Genomic DNA, 13412 nt, shown 5'->3' on the forward strand with positions numbered 1-13412 from the left:
ATCATAGAATCATTTAGGTTGGAAAAGACCTTTAAGATCATCGAGCCCAAAATGACTGCAGCACAGGGAGCTTAAAACTCTGTGATATCTTTTTCAGCTGATAAACGGTGGTGAAGATGTGTTGATATTCTACAACGACAGAGCATCATTTCCAGTCCTACTCCAAATGATGTGTTCAGAGCGAGATCGAGCAGATGAGAGCGGACCCTTAGCATATCACATCACTCTAGTGGAATTGCTAGCGGCTTGTACAGAAGGAAAGAATGTATACACAGAGATCAAGTGCAATTCACTCCTGCCACTGGATGACATAGTGAGAGTAGTGACCCATGATGACTGCATACCTGAGGTAAGCAGACTTACCATTTTTAGAAGCTCAGAAAATGTTTTGTTGTTTATAATATACTGACAAGTTGCATATTTGCACAGAAAACGGGCTGGAAACAGGTAGTGTTTGTTAAGGTGAATAAGTGAGAAAGGATAGCCAGTATTTTCTTAAATAGAAAATTCCTTGTCTCCTATGCTTTGATTGTCAACTTTTTGGGGCAGACACCTTGTTTTGTTTTCCTGGGTTTGTCCAGCCACTATCAGACTTTAATGCTCTGATAACTTCTGGCTGTAGCTGCGAAGACTCAGCTGAGTGGTTTGTCAAGCCAACATTTTGCTGCTGTCTGAATTTGTTGGAAATGATGGGTAACATTCTGGGCACACTGAAGTCAATGGGAGTTTTGGGTGAAGTCTCGTTTTATTAAATTCAACTGCAGTCTGGCAAATGTTTTTATTCACTGCCTATCAAGGACCAATTCTGCAGCCACTACTGGTTATGCTTCAGCAGGACTGTGATACCTCACGCTGATCAGAAGAAGAATGTTTGTTTGCACCAAACCTGATGTGATCAAAAGAAATCTTTTCACAGTCTTTGCAAGGAGCTTGTTCTGGCCTCATGTAATGGTCAGATGGATTTCTGCAGGCTACCTGGTGGAAAAACATGGCTCATATCAACAGAACTGGGACCTGCAGGAGTAAAGACTCCTTCTATACCGTGAAAAAGTCCCCTTGTGATCAACTGATTATTTTCTTAAACAGAAAAATGTTTGCTTTGGTTCCTCCTAACATTAATTTCAACAGATGCTAATTAAAAAAAGCCCAAACAAATGAAATCTAAAAGCCTGACAAGTTTTCTCCTGACTGCATTAAACTTATGCAACTATCTCCTCTCCTTTGACCACAAGAATTTTTCAGTGTATCTGCATATGTTTATATTTAATCTATGCTTTTCAGGCACTGGATATCCATTTTTATGATATGCACATGCAGACTTGTAATGCAGGAGAGGAGCGAGACTGCAGTCCTCCTGTTAAGCCCTGTGCTGCTGTGGCTGCAGTCCCAGCACTGCACAACCTTTCTCTTCCATTTAGATGTGAGTTACACCCACCACGAATGCAGAATGGGATTGCAGTCCCAGCTCTGCTAAAGACATTTTTTTTGATATTTGGCAAGCCTGTCACAAGGCGTCAACCAGCAAGTGCAGGGATGTCCTGCGTTTTGACAGCTCCTGGCTTTGGAGCCAGGTCATTGTAGTCTTAATATCATTTAAATATCAGATTTATTATTAGTTTGTTTTGGTGGGGTGGGGTGGGGTGGGGGGTGGGGTGTCGTTAGATTAAGAATGGTTGCAAAACCTTTCCATTTTTCTTTGTGTGATCTTTCAGTAAGTGCATTAATGCATTTGTTGCCGTGCTTCTTAAATCTTCAGAACTGAACATACGCATTATTACTGTTATTAGTTGAAGGATCATCTTTATTCAGTGTTTTTGCACATAGAGAATGTCATGTTAATGATTTTTACTGCTCCAATTCATATTGTTTGTGTTTTTGCTGTTCCTGCAGGTGAAAATTGCCTACGTTAATTTTGTTAACCACTGTTACGTGGACACTGAAGTGGAAATGAAAGAAATCTATGCCAGTAACCATATTTGGAAGTTATTTGAGAACTTCCTTATTGATATGGCAAGGGTAAGCTTCATGAGATGTTAAATGTTACAGTATAGTCATAGGTGACAACTGAACTGGCAATAACTTTTTTGGTGAACTTCTGTTATTTTATTAAGTATTTTTTTCAAAGTTGACAATAGAATAGGTGTGAGTTTTTTTTAACAAAGGATCATTTCTATGTTATTTATCATTTAACCTTCTAATTACTAGCAGTCTTCTCTTTCTAAAAGGGCATCTTGGAACCCATGTTCCTTTCTCTTTTCTTCCAGAAAAATAAATTGGATGTATGTACAGAGTTGAGAGTCTGTGTATGTCTTCTGGGAGCTTGTGTTACATGTTATTATGGTGGTGACTAAAAAAAAAACACCAAAAACCCCCACATCTGTAATCTTCTTGCTTTACTCTGTTAGTACAGTGAGGATCAGGGATCAAGAAGTTCTTTGGCTCGTGTTCCTTCTTTAATCTCACTTTGGCCTGTGTTTGTCTTTTATTCCTACTGTCACTACATTCTCACCACTGATGTGAAAGGCAGGTGTAGAGCTACAGTGTTTCAGAATACTAATTCATATATAAACTACAGGCTGTGATTCCATTCCCTGGTATTTTGGAGGCAGAAAATGAGGGAAATCTCATGACTTTCAGAAGGATAAAATACAATAGTAGAGCCATGAGGGGAAGCTGGTGTGACATAATGATTACAGCTTACATTACATGTCCTTTTCTAGGAGGTTAATGCTTCTTGTAAGAGCCTAATATTAACACCAACTATTGGAGTTGTTCTTTCTGCTCAAGAAGTAGAACCACAGGTTTTTGGTGGCTGGTGGGCTGTATTTGATCTTTGATGCTGGACAGTATTTTGGAGATGTTATAGAACATATTGTCATAGTGCATGCCTATCTTTTCCCAGTCCACGTTCTGTTACATTTTATAATCCTTCAGTTCTCACTCCTTGCGTTCTTCATTTTGTTGAAATAAAGAAAAAAAGATAAAAGAATCTCAATTCCGTCCTGCAGTGGACATTTGCCCCAAAGTAATAGTGTGCCACAAAATAATTTCTTTGAAACCTGTTGGGAGAAAATACCATGAATTATGGCCAGAAGAAGTATAAGTGCAGACTTGTGCTGTACGGTAGGCACTGGAACCTGTTAATTTCTCTGTGAAACAGAAAACTTATAAATGGTTGGTTATTTCCTCCCCCCCCCCCCCCCCCTCCCCCTTAGAAACAGGTTAAGACAAGGATTTTTGTGCTCTCTTTTTTTGGTGGTAGCCATTTTCAGCAGTACTGAGACCTCTGCAAACCCTGGTTTCCTGCTCTTTGTCTTGTCTCTGTGGTTGTGTTCTACAGTGAAAGCCCTGCTGGACAAACCAAGGTCATTTGAAAATTAAGATCAGAAACCTCCTTGGAGGGGGATTCTCATTTTTAACCTTGCTGGTTTTACCCCAGGAAGTATTTTCTCCTGTTTAATTCTCTTTCTGGATTGAGCTTTCCTGATGTGTCCTGGCCCTGACCCTCCAAACAGACTACCCTCCCTAGCCCTCGAACACGGCCAATTTTTGTTGCCCTTGAGCTAGAAGCAGACATGCAGAAAGAGAGCTCTGTCCACAGTTGCTTTCATGAGCCTGGAGACAAACTGCACTGTGCCAAATGATGCAGAGTTGTCCTGATGCTAGTGACCACTGAGCTTGTTCTCACATACCCTTCTCATAAGAGAAATTAGACTCCAGGTCTTCAGAGGTGAAGGGTGAGGGTATTATTAATGCTATATTTTGTGTGTGCGCGCTGTTGGCAGCAAATGGCAAAATGCAGGTTTATTTTGCTCTCCTGCAAAGCCCTCAGGGCAGATGTCTAATTAGTCCTTTTAATTTCCTGGTTAACGGCTAAAAGAACTAAAAGACAATGTCAGAAGTGCTCTGGCCTGTCCTGCTCTTCAGCCAGGTCCCTGTGGGTAGCCGTATCTTCCAGGTACGTTATTTGAGTGTATTTGTTCAGGCTTGGTTTTCTGGAGCCCAGACAGAGCCTGTGTGTTATAAATACATCAGCGTTATGTAGCTATCAGGACAGTTAGAATGCTGTCAGCCTCATGAAAGATGTTACAATAGCTTTCAAAGCATTTAGAAAAAGAGTCCTTTGATCTTCTGTGTTCCAGTGAGCTAAAAGGGATACATTTGCGTGGGGGAAGGGGGAAATGCTTTTCTTTTAGCTGCTACAAATCCCTGTCAGTGGGTGAGTTTGAGAGGTTTGAGTCTGAGTCTGTTATTAGAGAGCACTAAGGTGAAAGATGGAGGGTGTTATCCTCAGGTTGGATTCTTTCCTTTCTTATTTAAAAAAAAAAAAAAAGTAACTGATTTTTTTTTTATCTGTTACTGGATTGAGGAAGGAAATATTTAGTCCCCAGCTGTCATTCTCTTTCAACAACGTGATACATTGCAAAGCAGGCATGAGGCGGATTCATGTATAAATTCAGTTTGCCAAAAGCAGTCGTGCTTTCAAAGACACCCTGTTTCTACAGTTTCTGCCAACCTACTTTCTCCCGTGTATGACTTAAAGCATTGCACTAAGCAAAGTGGGTGCTGCTGAAGGAAAGGCTTCCCTTTCCTGCGTGTGGCCCAGCCTGTAAGTCAGCAGCTGTAGTCTGAGCAGGATTAAAGAAAGAGCCAGGATCTGACAGCTGTAAAGTCATCCTGGCTTTCTCTGCAGAATTTTTCAAGTATTATTCATGTGAGTTTTGGTCCCAAAGCCTCTTAAGGGGTTTTTAAACACTGCTTTCTCAATCTTCATCTTCATTTCATGCATTTCAGGTTTTTTCTTCCATGGGGAAACATCTTTCAGTCCCCAAAGGGCAGAGGGATAAGAACAAATGAGAGTATTTCCAAATTCCTTCTGCGCTGGGAATTCAGGCCGGTGTTGGAGCGGAGTGGCATCCCCACATATGGCTCTGCTTTTTAGGCAAGTGAAGGGGAAAGCTTAAAAGCGTTTTGAAATTTAGTTTTGGTGATTTCTGAATTCACCGTGCTAGCACTGCACAGCTTCCTGCTTTCCCATTGGGATCGCAAATGCTGAGCCTCAGAGCTACTGGTTCCAGCCAAAATTGGCATGCAGATTAATTAAAAGCAGAAGAACTTCAAGAGGTTTTTAGTTCTATGATTTTTATTTTTTTTTTTTTGAAAAAGTTTTGATTATTAACTGAGTCTGTTACCTCCATGAGGACCGGGGGTGGTGGTGGTATCATACTTTTCCCCAAACTGAAGGGCTGAAGAGTCTGCTTTTTCATTTTAGCCACTGTTGCTTCTCTGACCAAAATCTTTCCTTTCCTGGAGTGATGAAAACTGCACTACGTGGGGGCATGACTTGTTTATCTGACTCATTTTAGAAAAGCAGACAAGCAAAGCTCTTCAAGATGCCTCATTTCTATAGGTCTCAAGTTATCTTTGGTTATTCCTCTGCCTACCATATGACAATTCTTGTGTGTTATACTCAAAATGTTTTTGTGTTCCTGTGAGCTGTATCTTTCCCTGAACATGGGTGCTTTTGGATGTCACGTCAGTAACATTCCTTAAAACACTCCTGGTGAAATTGCTGTCTCGTTGTGTCCAAGTATGACAGTGGCACTGTGTAATTAGAGAGAATGTTTGCCTTATGTGAGATTCAGGTGCTGTGGATTATCTTTCTGCTTCTGTCACCAACTTTTCTCTGTGACCTTAAGCAATTCACTCAGCTTCACTGGACTTCAGTTCCCCATCCATAAAGCGATGTAATGGTAAGTACGTACCACCCAGGTTCATGATTGTGTGTTAAATGCTCAGACAGTAATGAGAAGGCTACCCCACCAGTCTATATACGAAATAAATTCTGCTTTCGCATAGATTCCCTAGAACATTACAGTAATCTGTCGCTTGCATAGGTGAAAGAGAGAACAGCTTTGCCTTTCATTTCTTGTTAAACATGACTAGAACTGCTTATTTAAAGGCTGTTGAAGAGGTTGTATGACTATGGTTTGTACTCCTTATTTGCCCAGTCTTGCCTTTCTCACCGTGTTTGTCTCTCTGTAGATTCCTTTTAATACTGTTTACACTGACATATGCAAAGTCAACATGATTCTGTATAGATTTTCACAAATGTTGAAAAGAAATAAAGAAATAAAAGAAATACTGAAGGATGCAATCCACTCCAGTAATTTTTTCCTTTCTTTAAGCATGACATCTTTATGCAGCAACAAACTTTTAGTTTTGTACCAAAGGGTGTCTTCAGGAATCTTTTGTACAAATCTTCCCACATCCTCCTACCATTTAATCATCCTTCTGTGCTTCAGAGTTGTCCCAGTACCATCCATTCTCTTCTTTCATTGTTTTTAGCTTGTCTTTTGTATTTCCCCCATGTGGCTTTTCTAAGGAATGCTGCCTGCCTTACAGTTTGCAATCTTAAAGGCTGTTGGTATTGACTATGCTATTTCCTTTCTTTCCCTCTTTTTTTAACATTTTTCCTGCAAATGAGCTTTGCCTTCACCACCCATTTGTGGTGATTGATTGTAGAGAGAAGTTAAACGCTACATGAAATCTTTCTAACCTAAGGTGTTTATGTCTCATCTGTCTCTAAAGCCTCTTCCAACCAGCCCCCAACAGGAGGAAAGGCCCATTTTCTTCTTGAATCTGTCTAAATGTGTAAGTGGCACGCAATGTGCTGATTTAGGGGGATCTTTTTCTGTGGTGTGGCAAAGAACAGACAGCCAACCAGAAAGAGCTAGTTCAGAAAAGAGGGTACTCAAAACACAACATGGACCTCCAAGAAGAGGGATAAGCTATAACAAATACATCTTGAACTCTTAAGATAGTTATCTCTGATAGATGTTTTTATAAAAATAATTTGGTTTTTTATTAAGAAGAAATATTACGTGAGTTGTAATAAATACAAAATAATAAAGCTTGCTTATTTAAAAGAACTAAATCTCATTGTTTCCTCCTTCTTCCCTGTAGGTTTGTAACACAACCACAGATCGCAAACATGCAGACACATCTCTGGAGAAATATGTCACTGAGCCTGTAATGAGCATTGTGAGTGGCTTCTTCAATTCGCCATTTTCAGATAACAGCACCAGCCTCCAGGTAAGGAAAAGAGACACAGACAAATAGGTAATTCAGACCATTAATGAGATATCTTCTGCTACTCAGATAGGAATGCTGTATCTTTACATCCTCCTTTAATTTTTCTGTCCCCTCTCGTGCCACTGGCTAGCAGCTTAATTCCTCTTTAAAACACTTACTCTTAATTTTTATCACTTACAGCTCTGAACCAGTAGACAGCTCAATATGGTCAGATTTACTCCTGGCTCTTGTGAAGTCACTGGAGAGAGTATCCTTGCAGAATAATGGTCTATCTTTGTATTTGTATGAGAAAAATGCTGTGTCCTATGACAAAAGAGACACATACCCAAGAACTGGGAAGACTCTTCTGTCCTTCTGCTCTGTACTGTGTTTGCTTGATATCAATGGCCATCTGAGGAAAAATTGCATGATTCGGCCTTTTGAGAGGTGCAGCATTGACTTCTGTTCCCTCCAATCCTGAAGAGGAAAAAGAGAATTTAATGGAGTTGTAACTTGAGTCTACAAGCTAAAAACCCCTTCCATGTGGATTACATTGTGTCAAACCCTAGGGCAGTTGTGAGGACATACTAAAGGGTAAAATTCCTTGTTTATTTTTTTGTTTTCAGACACACCAGCCTGTTTTTATTCAGCTGCTGCAGTCTGCTTTTAGAATTTACAACTGTACCTGGCCAAATCCAACGCAGAAAGCCTCAGTGGAGTCATGTATCAAGACTTTGGCTGAAGTGGGTAGGTGTCAGATTTTACTTTCCTTATTGTTCCCTGTGTTTTAAGGTCAGACTTCCTTGAGGTTGAACAGTTTTTAATTTGACTCTACCATCCTGCAGTTGTGATAGTGGTGGTTTCAGAAATCCAACTTTGAGGCTAAATTCTTCCTCCTTTCATAACCCATTCAAATCTGTCTCATCAAATAGGGTTGTTAGGTGAAGCTCTGTAGGTCAGAGAGATGAGTTCGCTAAGTGAGCGAGGGCTGAACTTTACCTCAAGCAAGTTATAATATTACAACATAAGCTATGAGAAAACCTGGGCATTTCTAGTCATGCTGGGCTACATCTGCACAAGCTTGTTGTAAGCAGCAGTGCATAGCAGTAGTGCATCGGAGAACACCCATCCTTTTTCCCTGGGAAGTTCCTGGGAGGTGCGTTTGTTATTGTCAGTCATGGTCCTGGGCTTGTTCAGGTTTTGTCCCATCAGGGAGTTGGGGATGGAAACCGAAATTGTGCCACTCCATAGCTTCTCCACTTACTCTTCACCATCAGGCCCACTCATTTACTGCTGTTACACAGTCAGCCTTGTCAGGGGAATACTGCCTTGCCCTGGCACTGAGACCAAATTTGGTCCTCAGGGCAGCTAGTAAGTTACATGCTTTCAAATAAATTCAAATACCATGTTAAAGTGGAAGATGTAAAACTTTTTATCTTAAAATAAAAAAGATTCTTCACCAGTACATAGCAGAGACTGGCAAAAGTTCATTCTTAAGTTAAATTTCTGTGAATACAATTCTAAAGTTTTTTGCCATGACAGAAAAAAGGATTATCCAATGTAGTTTCTAGAAGTTAGTCATTCTGATTACTTGTGGAATAAGGTTCTGCTCAGTGTGAATAAAAACTGAGTAAAGGCAGACATATACAGAAACTGCCTAAATCCTATCATTGATGCAATTTTTAAAAAGTTTTAATAAATAATGATAAAACAATATGAGAGGGTCCCTTAACCATCTGCCACATCTGTGGCATTGTAACAATTGACTCTAAATTTAGATTTTGGAGTAGCTTTACAGGAGTATCATTTAACATTTTAGCCAAAACATCTCATTAACTTTTTGTGTGAATGAGAATAAGCAGTTACCAAAAAACTTAGCAACCTTCAGTTGTTTTATTTGTTGTGCAAATGATTTAATTTTGGATCCAGCTGGCATGAGAACTTTGGAAGCTGAAGACATTTTATTCCTCTTATGCCACAGCTACTGCAGTCTTAAATAAAGCTTTAGCCCTACAAATCCTTGTTTGTGTGTTTAACGCTTATGTTCCTGCTCTTCTCTGGCAGTTCTGGAAAGAGTCATCAATAAATTACTTCCTTTGGGACTCTGGGGAAAAGGGGGAGATGTAGGGGAGGTGAGAGTATTTTTGAGACCGAGCGTGCCTTATTTGTGCTTCTAGACAGCTTGGTGTCTTCATTTCTGTAGAGCTACACCTAAAATCAAATTCTAGCTCAGAGAGGTTTCTGTGTGGTCTCACCGAGATGAGGGTGTTTGGAGACACCCGAGCATAATGCTGAGACAGCCAGGCTGAACTCGTCCCCGCAGCAGCCTGACGGGGAAAGCATGGGTCGCCTTAATGAGCTGGCAGATCCAGCTTCTTGGCCAGGTGTGCCAGCATGTGAAAGGGCTGGTGGTCTTTGGTAGGTGGTCTTCTGTGTGCCTCTTGGTCCTGGGGGAGCCAAGGGGAAAGCCCGAACGCAAGGCATGGCTGACGTCTGGAGATTTCTTCAGATACGTGACTCTGTTCCCTGTTTGGTGAATTAAATTTCTCCCTCCGCTGTAGTCTTTTCTTTCGTTCCTTTTTCTGTTTTACAGAGAGGGTTTACAGTTGGTTTTTTGACAAGTATGCTCTTGTGCTGTCCTATGGGTCCAGCCTTCCTGCTGCTCTGGCTTCCCACCCGTGGGACCCCAGCCGTGCCTTGAGCCCTCTCCGGCGCGGCGGAGTGGAGCTGAGCTGCCGGCGAAGGGCATCGCCCCGTCTCCTCCGCTGGGACTTCCCTGCAGCAGCAGCAGGGCAGGGGGGGGCTGTGCATCGCCCGGGGGGGCCGTGGGCCTGGCAGCCTCAGAGCTGCCCCCTGAAAGCACGCATTAGCATGCACATCGACGATTCCCTTGTCCAGATCGTAATAACTGTTCAAGGATACATCGCTAGTATCAATATCGAGCATGGTAAAATTGTATTGTGTTGCGCTAGCAAATTGCCACACATTTTTTTTGGTGTTTTATTTTGACAGTGCAGAAAGGGAGTAGAAGGGAATGGGTGAAGGCGATTTCCCCAAAGAGCAGGTTAGCTGGCGAAGAAGTGGAAGCAGATATTAACAAACACACACCCCTGTGCAAAAGTTTGGCTGCCTAGTGACGATTTAACCACCGGTGATCCTCAGTATTTTTATGCACGGTGCCAAACCTGTCTTGCCTGGGCTAACTGAGTAGGCCTGCTCTGCTCTGCTGAAAGCTTTGGAAAAACTGTCCCAGCTCGGGGTACCAGAAGCTTTTAAAATCAAGGCCCTTTTGTGATTACAGTGCATGCCCAGTGCCCTTCTCTATTGGGTGTTCCACCGCACAAAATGGTGTTTCTCTTTGAGAAGGCGAAAGTTTCTTCCATAATACAAACAGAGCAGCCTTTTTTTGCCTCTTTTGCTGGCTGTGTATGTGGACTAGGTTTGGATTTTGGCTAGGCATCTGTGAGCACTCTTCTGCCTTTTTTTTTTTTTTTTTTTTTTTTTTTTGACTTGACAGTCTGACAGCTTTAATGTTAGGGCCTTCATGTTTCACAGCAGGGTTTAAAAAAAAAAAACCTCTAGGAAGATTTTGCCTATATCAGAGAGATAGGGTATTGGACAGATTTACAGCAGGGACCAAAGACTTTTGATGGAAAATAAATGTAGTATAGAGTTGAAAGAACAAACATGATTTTTTTTTTGTGTGTCATAGCTCTGGATTTAGAAATGAATCTCAGGAGGAAGAAAGATCATACACAGATTTCCCAGGATATCAAAGATCCATATAATAATGCACTTTTAAAAGACCTATTTCAGAGCAAGTTTAAGCAACATACATTCTGCTCAGTGCTTACTAGTTTGTTGCTGGCAGGTGGATGTGAGTATTGCCTCAAGAGCTTAAGATCATTACATCTGTCTTCTTATCAGCACTGTAAGAATGTGCATTATCTTCCAGGTCAACAAAAGGATATGTTGCAGAAGCTAATTTCTTATAACGCTGGTACTTCAACTCCACTTGACCACTAGGGAAAAACTTCACAAGCTTTTCAAGCTTCACTTGCTGCTTTTTCTCCAGGCAGTTGTCTGCTTCCAGTTCAGCAAGAAGCATAGAGGCTTGCTTCTCTTCTTCAGCAGACCCTTCTGTGGCTCCCAGAGATGTGGAACACATAGATACCAATGTACATCAGGTTTTTATTGCCCAGTAAACATTAGGCTACCTGGCATGAATAGAAACACCTATGAAATAATAATATATATATATATATAAAAATATGCCTTGTTCATATGGATTTCTGAAGCAGATTATCACAGTAATGAGAATTAACACGTTACACATGTATCACTTTTGCTTTTTCTCTATTACTACATAGGACTTTCAAGCTTTTGCTTGAAAATATAGTCCAAAAAATGAATGATCAAAACAGCTTCTAGCTCACTGGTAAAATAGGTACAAATTAAAATGTTTACAAGGTCCCCTGATCTTTGTGAAAACAGAGGAACTAAGATGTCTAACAGTTTATTTCAAATGAATTCATTATCAAAGGACTTTCAGTTTCTACATTTTATAATCTTTGCGAGATTGAGAAGGGTGGAGGCCAGTCTCAAAGTTTGAATTTTAAACCATCTGCTGTCTTTCCATATGGTAATATTGGAGAATGTCACCTGTCCTCACAACTAAAGATCTGGATTGTGTATCTTAAATTGTATTGGAGCAGAGTCTTCTCACAGGGCTGACCAGTCTTTCAGGACACATGCAAAGATTCTTAATTAAGTGGTGATTCTTCTATCTTCACTGCTGAGCATCAGTTTTCTGTTACAACGGCGAATCTAGTTGTATTATACTCTTGTCTCTACAGTATCCATTAGCTTTCTTCCTTGTGTTTTTACAAATTGCATCTTCCCCTCTGATACTGTGTGTGTATCCCAAGGATGTAGTATGTGTATGTCCGTGCTGTTACCACCAATAATGAAATAATTGGAATTTCTCAGAAGAGTAAACAGTGCAAGATAGGAACCTGCATTTTGTTAGACTATTTCTCTTGGCAGACCCTTTTAAAAAAAGTCTGTTAGCAAGCCAAATTACATTAGTCATTATCGCATTATACTCTAGGATGCTGTGCAGGAGAAGCAAAAGGAGAATCCTTTTTTCCATCCTACAAAACTGGAGGCGAGTTCTGCAAGATTGTTATTTCATCAGTTCAAAACTGGAACATGCATAGAGGAAGTACTACTGTGACGATTGGGGGAAAAGGAGAACTGTATTATAAGAAAAGACTACAGGAGACCCATGTGTTTTGCCTAGTAAAACAAAGGCCTGTGTTGTGGCTCTTTAAAAGTACTTAGGAAGATAAATAGTCAAGAAGAAGAGACATTTAAGCTAAAGAACAGTGGTGACCCAAAAACAACTGGCCATAAATTACGCTAGGTTGTAAATAACCTAAGGAAATTGAGATTGTAAATCAGAGGTTTGGAACCAACTTTGGAAGGATGTCCTTGGTCAACAGGCCAAGAGAAAATGGAGGGAGGAGGGATGGCAGAAAAGCTAGCTTCATTTTAAATGGGGCTCAATACATTTTTCAAAAGATATTAAAGAACATAGGTCGTCTGTTACAGAGAGCAGATGGTCTGAAGGAGTAGTGAAGTATTTCTAGTTGAGTATTTATTCCCCAATTTCAGCTGACCAATACCGCTTTGTACAGAATCCAGAAAACTCTCCTGTGGTGCTTCTTGACCGTGCTTTTATGTCCTCTAAAGCCCTTTCCTTTTCCCTGACAAATTACAAACAGGAAACATTAACTGTAAGATCTAGGTTACATTTTATTGCTTCTTTGGAATTACTGTGCATATTTTAATGTCCATATAGATGAAATTTCTTTTCTATAACAGTTTTTTCAGCCCTGAAAATACTTTATTTCACTTCCCATTTGAGTTTTAAAATCTTTTTTTCCGTTTTATAAAAAGCTAGACCTTCATTTTCAATTTTTAGTTCAAATAAAATAATTATCCTGTTGTTACTTTTTTGACAGCAAGAAGAATACATTTCAGATGAAGCACATATTTTATTCTATTTTAACTGTTTGTGTTTCCCTAATTGCAAGAAAAATTCAATGATGATCTTTTTACAGACTGATAAATATTTTAGTGTAGATTTTCTGTTGGAAGAAAACATCCAAGTGAAGGGTACAAGATTGGCAGGCTTGTGTCTTGTGTACAAAAGCTTTTATTTCCCTTAAAAAGTCTTGCTGTTGCTAGCATTAGTGTCTCTCCATCCAAATGCATTTGTTAAGCAGTCAGTAAATGATTAAGGAGCTGGAGGGACTGATTTATGGAACAAAATT

At 40.3% G+C, this 13412-nt stretch overlaps 1 protein-coding gene across 13 annotated transcripts in view; it reads left to right on the plus strand.

Moving 5' to 3' along the window:
- ITPR2 (inositol 1,4,5-trisphosphate receptor type 2) overlaps positions 1–13412 on the plus strand; it is a 286834-nt gene that overhangs the window by 141578 nt on the left and 131844 nt on the right. For all 13 annotated transcript variants that reach the window (XM_049822308.1, XM_049822311.1, XM_049822321.1 and 10 more), the window contains 4 exons: positions 98–349; positions 1891–2016; positions 6967–7095; positions 7701–7821. In XM_049822308.1, coding sequence (XP_049678265.1) covers positions 98–349; positions 1891–2016; positions 6967–7095; positions 7701–7821 — 628 coding nt within the window. The remainder of the gene's footprint in view (positions 1–97; positions 350–1890; positions 2017–6966; positions 7096–7700; positions 7822–13412) is intronic.

The sequence above is a fragment of the Accipiter gentilis genome, chromosome 18 (genome assembly GCF_929443795.1).
Source record: "Accipiter gentilis chromosome 18, bAccGen1.1, whole genome shotgun sequence".
Lineage (NCBI taxonomy): Eukaryota > Metazoa > Chordata > Aves > Accipitriformes > Accipitridae > Astur > Astur gentilis.